The sequence below is a fragment of the Cucumis melo genome, chromosome 12, assembly GCF_025177605.1.
Source record: "Cucumis melo cultivar AY chromosome 12, USDA_Cmelo_AY_1.0, whole genome shotgun sequence".
Taxonomy (NCBI): domain Eukaryota; kingdom Viridiplantae; phylum Streptophyta; class Magnoliopsida; order Cucurbitales; family Cucurbitaceae; genus Cucumis; species Cucumis melo.
The window spans coordinates 25,229,268-25,238,337 of record NC_066868.1 but is presented as its reverse complement, the minus strand read 5'-3'; the positions used below and the strand labels follow the sequence as shown (position 1 = coordinate 25,238,337).

Here is a 9,070-nt window from a genome sequence, read left to right as displayed (position 1 = left end):
AAATGACCAAATTTAACCTAGTTGACAAGAGATGACAGAATAATTCACCATTTAAAATTAAAAAGATAACAGAAATCAAATTTAAATGAAATGTATAGAGTTTGTAAAAAGTTTCAATATCTTTTACTCTTAAAAATACCCATTTATTTAGTTGCAATTACATTAATAAATAAGGGAAGAAAAAAAAAGCAATAGAGATTTAAAGCAAAACACAACATCCAACAACTAAAAAATATGGCACAGCGAACAACCCAGGCTCACAGAATATATAATTTACGTGCAAGTTCCCATAAAATTACACGAATTAATACAAAATTGGTGGGTACATAATACAAATAATCAACTAATATCTCCAAAACAACCCCACCGGGAATAAGCCGGTAAAGTCATCGGGAAAACCCGCCCCCACCGCCGCATAATTCACTTGCCAAAAACCCAACCCTGACCGGAGAATATGCCCATCTATATAAAATATAAAATATAAACCGACGCAACACAACACAACACAATTATCCGAATCATTTATAAAATAAAGAAAGAAAAAAAAAACCGAACCTTAAATAATTTATTTTAATCTACTTTTTTTAATGGTTAATAATAATAATAATAATATGGTATCTAAATTATGAGGGTGGGGGTTAAGAAAGAGGAGCCCTTTGAGGGGCGCCTTTTCTCCGGCTGCTGAGAGATAGAACGATGCCGGCGGGAAGAAAATCGGTGCCTTTGTTTTTTCTCTTGAATATGTGAGTTCCTGATGACACATTAGTAGGAGCTGAGTCGTTTATACTGGAACAAGATGAGGATTTGTTGAATTGTTGCGATGAATCTTCTACGACGGAATTTGGTGTTATTTGACCATCTTCCTCCATTCCTTCGAGTCCATCAACTCGAAGCCCTTCGAATTGAGAGTACGAGAAATCCGATTCGTCGAACCTGTGAAGAATACTGTATAGATCTTCTCCTTGATACACCATGTGATCCACCTGATCGTTGTTAAATCATCAGTCAATTCAAATTAAACTCTATACCATTAAGGAAATTTCTCTTTTTTCTGCCGTAAATACTGTGCTCAATATATGATAAAATGAGGAGTTTCATGTCACATGCTAAGTTTAATTTAGATTAACCGGAGAAAAAATATTTTTAGGAAAGCTAATTTTATTCGTATTAAAATTGATGAAATCTATTTGAAATAAAAATTAGGGAATGATTCAAAAGTTAATTGTTTAGTTTTTATTTCTTAAAACGACTTATTTTTAAAATTAAAAACTTAGAACAATAAACAAACGTTTAATATTATATCATTTGCCAATTTTACTATATTCGATGCAAAAAAAATAGTAAAAATATATTACTGGACAATAATTACTATGAGATACACAAAAAGACTCCTCTAATTAATAATTAAGTCAATTATTATTAAGCTGAAATAACATGTGTTATATAATGGTACATCACAACCCTATATTTATTTACAGATTAATCATTAACTAACTAATCCAAAAATATAACCAAATAGCTAGATTATATAAATTGAATTTTTTTTCAAGAAACAATAAGTAGAGGTAAATTTAAAAATAAAAAGGGGTTAAATTAAAGGGAGAAAAAAACCTTGCAGGAGAGAGAGCAGAAATGGAAGGGTTCTTGAAGAATTCTATCACAAGTGAAACAAGCATTGGTGGAAGAGCCTGCCTTGCATGGCCTAGATTGTGGCCTGTAATTCAAGAATATCACTTTGGCTCCGTTTATAGTGTACGGCTGCAAAAATTTAAGAAATTCAAATTCAAATCAACATATCCCCTTAATTAACAACACCAACAAAATTTAAAAAAAAAACAAAAAAAAAAACCTGAATATGAGAACAGTCAATAAGCTTCTCAAGATCCCCCAATCGAATTACATCATGATAAACATATCGTCTGACCTGATTAATTAAATTTAATTAATTAAAAATAAAAGAGATAATTAAGGATAAAGGAGTAAAAAGGTTGATATTGAGTGAAAGCAACAAGAGAGAAGAGTCTGGCAGGAAAGATGGATAAAAATGGAGTCGTCTACGAATAGGAAACCAACCAAATCCCAAAAGTAAGATAAAGTTTTTTTTTTTTTTTTTTGGGGGGGGGGGGGGGGGGATATTTAGATAAAATAAAAATGAAAATGAGAGAAATGGAACCTGAAGAAGAGGATGAGAACGGTGAGAAGGAAGACAGTGAGGGCAAATACTAAGACAACAATGCAAGCAAAAAACGTTCTTCTCGGACTTGCGGCGGTTCTCATGAAGCAAGCAAGTTCCAAAGAAAGTGTCGGCCATAAGGGCTTGGAGCCATGCAGGTTTAGACCCACACTGGTTCATGTTCATCATGGTCATCAAGTTCGCCATTTCTATACATCTAAACAAAACGAAAACAAATTGTTATAATGGTGATGAGTGAGGGAAGGGGAAGCACCGAAGGAGAGGTTTGTTTTTCTTGACCGTCAGGTTGTCGTTTTATTGCAAAGTTAAGTAGAGGGGGGAAATTGGGGTTGGGGAACTTAGGGAGTTGTGTTAATGGTGCTATACTGCCCACCAATAAACCAATTCTTTTTTTTCCTTTTTTTTTCTTTTTTTTTCCTTTTCTTTTTTCTCTTTGGTTCTGCTTATTATTACTATACTTTCTCTCTGTTGTATTGCAGACTTTAGCAACCCGAGAATTCTTTTCTTTTAATCTCATAATTGCCCCGCTTTCTCCCCTCTTCCCTCTCCATCCATTTTGATTACGCTACCCCTTTTGGTATTTCCACCTTTTCTTTTCTATTGTCTTCTCACCCTAATATTCACACAAGGAAAATACGAAACAAAATACATGACAATGAAATCGTAAAATGTGAAAACGATAATATATAAATTAAATTAAATAAAATTTATTAAAACTAAATCTTTTAGTTTACAAACCGAGCTTAGTTAAAATATGCGTTCTTGTATTACATTATAGTATAAATCCATTTAATTCGTAACAATTCATCAAATTCGTCATTAATTAATTAGGTGTATCCAAAAATATTCTCATGCATTCTATCAAATTGTTCAATTAAGTTTTGTCATGTCACAAATTCTTCTTATTTTTTTGTGAAATGTCTTATTTACTTGTTTAATGTGAGTGATGAGAAAAAAATTAGTGAATCCTTGAATCTATGGATTACTCTCTACTCAATTGTTAAATTACAAACTTAGTCTATTAATGTTGAATTGATTTATTTAAGTGGGTTTGAAATATATTTTTACATAATTAATTTTAAAAATATGTTATTATAGAAAAATGAAAAAAAAAAAAAGTTAAGTTGCTTTAAAAAAAACAGTGTATTTTAAACTGTATTTAACAAAATAAATTAAATAAAAATAAAGTTTTCAAAAAAAAAAACAACCTCTCAAATCAATTGAAATATACTTTAGTATTTGAACTATGAAAATAAAATAAAAACTAGTTTCATGTATAATCAAGCCTTTGGCACATTTAAGATATTTTAAAACTTAATAGGTTTACGAGGTATGCATTTGAATTTGAATTTATATTTGATGAAATTACGAGAGCTTGAAATTTTAACTTCGTGATTATAGGTTTGTGATTTTTATAAATCCTAAAATAATATATCCTTAAAATTTTAAATTATATGTTTAACGTAAAATTCTAAACTTTCGAACTCTTTGTATAAATAAATTATTTGAACTTTCCAAATACGAACTTAAAAATTAGTTTATAGTGATATTAAAGGTTCATGAGTGAAACATGCAACTTTAACCCTATTATCACTATTTGTTATCTAATTTGGGTTGGTTATTATTTGTGGCAATACAATTTAGGTTTGATTCAATGTGGTGGTTTTATTATCACAAAAAGAAAGAAAATTGGTTTTAGGCCCTTGAGTTTATTTGAGAAAACAATAAAAATGTATTATTGTGAGGCTAATGATTTGAAAGTATGATGATATGTGATGACAAATAAAACACAATAGAGTCAATGTCTTTTTTTATGACCTAATTTTGCACCTGTCAGATAATAGTTTTTTGATTCCTTATATCATGTTTGGAAGAAGACAAATTTTGACTTGATTGTGGTTAAAAAACAAATGGTATAGAGGTGAAAAGTAATTCTACTCAATAACTCATATTTGGATTATTTACCCCAACCACAACCCTATCTTATCCTCATCCTAATTCATATCAATCAACCCAAAAAAAAAAAATGATCCTAACATTACGTTTAAATTTATTAAGTTTGAGAGTTTGGTTTTAAGACTCGTAAAATTTAAAAGGTTTTTGGTATAGTTACAAGAACATACTTTTTATACGTGGTTTTGGTAATTTTCTCAACTTTTTAACAACTACTTTGCTAATAATTTAAATGTAGACGTAAATTTTGAAAATATTTGTAATTAATATATACATATGGACTAAATTTACACGTCAATCATTGTTGTTTTACTACGTTAAAGATTTGGGATTTGACCTTTCATTCTTACCGTTCACTAAAAAACATCAATTCCTTTTTATGGTTTCATCCCGAACACATATTTTTTGAATTCTAAAAGCAAATAAATAAATATGGTCATAAAAATAACATGACTGTGTACTTTTTTTTAGGAAACTACAGGGCCATGGTCCCCCAAATTTTGTTTGTCTTTCAAAATTTAATTTAATTTTTTAAAAAATTTAAGAAATGTATGATAAGTTTTCTTTATTATTATTAAAAAACGAGGAAGTTCAAACCATAACATTTTGGATGATAATATAATTCAATAAACGTATTAAAATATCGATATAATTGTTAAAGCGAATAGAATGCAACTGACGTACAAATATATTAATGATCCAGACAAATATGTCTTTCGAAATTTTTTCATTTCTTTATTATACTTTAAAAATATTGGTACGAGTAAATAGATAATTTATCCACACTTCATAATTTAAATTACTTTGTTTTTTCTTTTTATATTCGCTAATAGTTTTTATTTTATCTATCGATTAAACTTAGGTCAAATTTGGTCCTCTATGTTGATGAGCTTATATAAACTTCTAAGCTGATTAAAGTTTTTTTTTAAAAAAAAAAAAAAGAGAGAATTTACTATGATTAATAAAATGATGAACTAAAATAAGAAGATAAGGGGTTGATTAGGCCCATAAAGGAAACAAAATTAAAATGAAGTTTGGTATCTCATATTTAAAATTGTATTTATTTGATAAAAAATAAAACAAGTTCATTTATAAATATTTTTTAATATATTACGGTCATTCGATATGTGAAGTTTAGTTTCTATTTAGTCTCTACATTTTAAAATTAAATATATTTTTATTTGCGAGATTTTAACGATGATCAATTTTAATCCTTAACTTAACTAATTTTATATCAAATTTAGAAGCGGTGTTATGATAGGGTTTAAATTTCTAATATTTTGTGTTGATAAGATTTATAGATTTTCATTTTTTGTGTAAAGTGACCAACGAAATTCACTTTTCCATAATACATAATTAAAATACTTATAAAAACAAAATTAAAAGTTGAAGAATATATTAAAACATTCCAAGAACCCTAACCTCAAATAGACGTAAAAATTAAAAATTTAAAAATGTCATTAGATACTCTTTAGAGGTCAGAGATTAGATCAAATTTATAAATTAATTAAATCAAAATAAACAATAAACTATTTTAATAAATAAACAATGGAGTTAAAGAATTACTGAGAAAACAAAAGAAAAAAGAAAAAAGAAAGACTGTGCTATATATTCTTTTTGGGTTTGGGAAATAAAAATTCTTAGAAAAAAACCAAATGAATGTGCCATAAAAATGCAAAAAGCATAAACAGGTGTACTAATTATGAACTAAAATAGTAGTAATGAAAGAATAATAATGGTAATTAAGGAGTTTAAGCACGAATTACAAAGCTAATTTCCCTCGAAAAATCAAACCCCTCTTCTCATGTTGTCAGCTGAAAGTTAATCGTCCTTCATCTGCACTCTGATGTGTCCCCTTTTCAACTCCTTTCTCTTTCCCACTTAATTAATTATTTTCTAATTCCTTTTTTATTTTTTATATCTTATTTTATATTATACATATGTAGTCTAAAATATATCTATAAAATAATAATAATAATAATAAACTCGAGATAATTCATCATCAGAGAGGCATGTTTAATGATGAATTTAATTATATAATCAAGTAATAATAATCATATGCTCATCTCAAACTTGGTTTTGTATTAACGAGGTTACGTTTCATAGTCAAATTATAAATGCATAAAATTCAAATTTAATTAAAATAAACTGTTCTTTAAACATAAAAGTGTCGAAACTTTATCAAACACAAAGCTGATGTAAAAAGGCTACTAGACATGTATACAACATATTAAAAAAAACTTTAATAACAAAATCGAGAAAGTGGAATGCATGTACTTTTCAACTATAGTGAATTTGTAATTAGAATAATATATATCAAATAAATACATAGGTGTTTTTCCAAATATAAAAATAAAATATTTACATTGTATATAACAATTTCGAAAATAGAAAAAGCTGCCCATCATGTAAAATATCAAAAATACCTTATATATTTGGTAACGCGATTTGGTATATGATCGTTTAATTAATTGGATACACGATTGTTTAGATTTGCCTATGCGATCGTTAGATTTGGCTACCCCAAATCTAAACTTTTTTTTTTTTTTCAAAATATGATATACAATCGTTAGATTATTTGGAGTTCCAAATCTAAATATAATTAGTTTGGTACACGATCATTTAGATTTGGTATAAACGATTTTTTTCAATATTCTTTATCACGATCTTTTAATTTTTGTTATTCTAATTTAAATGCCTAACCAAAATTTTAATATTTAAAAATGCCTAAATTTATGGAGTTTGTAAATATTCCGTTGGTTTGTTATATTTAAGAAGGAAATAAATAGCAGACAATTCACAAACCTATTTGATGAAAAAATTTAAAATTGAAACGAATCAAATGGTAGATTCATAAGCTCTCTTGATGAGGTGTAAACTTGAATATAGAGAAGATTGGAGAACAATTTTAACATTGAACTGAAATTGGTTTGATTACGATTCTTTTATATTTATATGTTATATAAAAACATAAAATTAAGAAGATATTCATCATCCTTAAATCTATACTAAATCGGTCGTGTATTTCAAAATTTAAGGGTTTCATGCTAACTTTAGAATTTGTATTGCTGTTTTATAATCATAGAATTTGAAAAACAATTTCCAAGAATAGAATACATGCTTTTCTACCAAAAAAAGGAAACATATAGGATGAAATCAGTAAGTTAATAACATAAAAAGAAAAAAAATTAACATAGGTTTCATTGTAATTATTTTTATGTGGGTTTTTTCTTTCTATGACAAGAAGTGGGAATAATTAAATTTGCAAGGGCAACCAATTAGTTGGCTCTAAAATTTATTTATTTTTCTTGTCCCAATTAAGTCGTAATATTAAAATTAATTAAAAAATATATATATATATATATATATATAAATAAACAGAAGCAACAAATATTTGAGACAATAGTTATATATAATTATATAATATAAGGTAGAAATAAATATATGTGTGTGTGTTGTGAAAGGAAGTGCAAAGTGGGATTGTTTTAGTTTAAAAGTATTTTTGTGTAAGCTCATCGATTTTATAAAGTTAAAACCTATAATTAATAGTTTAATTCACATCGGTAGAATCAATAATACCTAATTGTAGTCATCTTGTCTACTATTTTTGGGAAAATGCGCCTCTTTGTTTGGAATTACCAATTCCCTCTTTTATCTCTCCCACACCCTTTCTTTCTTTCTCAACTCACCCTTCATACAAATATCAATTTAAATCTTAAAACTAACTATTCTATTAATTTAGAATCGTATTAGAACTTAGAACTAATCATTATATCAAATTAGATGGTAAACTTTTAGAGGTGTATCAATTTGATCTTCTACTTTTATTAATGTACTAATTTAAATTGTTAATTTTCATAAATACATCCAATAAAACATAATAGAGAGTTTAAGTTGATACAACTCAAAGTTTGAAGTTTAGACTATACAATTATTAATTTAAACCTTAAAAGGTTTTCTTACTATTATTTAATATTGTCCTTCCATCTAATTCGAGAAATCAGATTCTCTTTAAGTTTTTTAATACATAAAAAATTTGTAGTTATTATGTATGATTCTGTTTTAAAATTTATAATATGTGCATGTATGTATGTATATTATTATTATTATTAGTTACGTTATATTTATTTGATCAATATAAAGTTTGTACATGCAGATTAAAGATTTAATATTATTAGTTAATGTTACACAAATATTTTCTTTTACAATAAATGTGAATATAATTTTTTTTGCCATAAATTTAAGAGAGAATAAACGATAATTATTGTTGAGTTAGATTCATTAAATAAGTAAAAAAAAATGAAATTATATATTTGGAAGGTAAAAAATGAATTTATATTTATCACGATGATAAATTTTCAAAATTTGCAAAGGTAAAATAATATGTATATTTACTTTTTAGGCTTAAGGTTTAAATATCATAGGTAGATTTTTGTGGGCGTCACTTACATTTTTTATTTATAATTTTGCTGTGATCCATTTGACGCAATATTTAGAATTTAAGTTAGATTGATTTAATATAAAGTACTTAAAAGTTAGGAGCTAGTAAACTAAAAAAAATGTTATGGTATGTTTATTTTTGTCGTGCATCGTAGAATTAAATATTTAAACTCTATGTTCTATATACATCTATATTTTTTCATTTTATGTTAGGATGAAATTAAATTACAACTAGAAACTTTAGATGTGTCAATTTTTCATGATCATAAATTCAACTTTAAAATGTCTTTTCACTCGATCGAATTTTATTTGGTTGAAGAATGTGTCCAAATCCTATTATGATTGCTTTGGATGATAGGAGAAAAAAAAGGAAGTATCTTAGAGCTTAAACTCTTTCATGATTTCAGAATCAGTAATGTTCTTGTAGTGCCACAAATTTGTTAGGCTATGCCATTTTGGGGACCTAATGCCCAGGTTAGTTCG

At 26.8% G+C, this 9,070-nt stretch overlaps 1 protein-coding gene across 1 annotated transcript; it reads right to left on the bottom strand.

Moving 5' to 3' along the window:
- Positions 1-235: 235 nt before the first annotated feature.
- Positions 236-2,699, bottom strand: LOC103484844 (protein RGF1 INDUCIBLE TRANSCRIPTION FACTOR 1-like). The gene is made up of 4 exons (XM_051080085.1): positions 2,174-2,699; positions 1,850-1,924; positions 1,612-1,758; positions 236-983 (listed from the first exon to the last, which is right to left on the bottom strand). The coding sequence occupies exons 1-4, from the start codon at positions 2,378-2,380 to the stop codon at positions 639-641; spliced, it is 774 nt and encodes a 257-aa protein (XP_050936042.1). The 5' UTR covers positions 2,381-2,699; the 3' UTR covers positions 236-638.
- Positions 2,700-9,070: the final 6,371 nt, after the last annotated feature.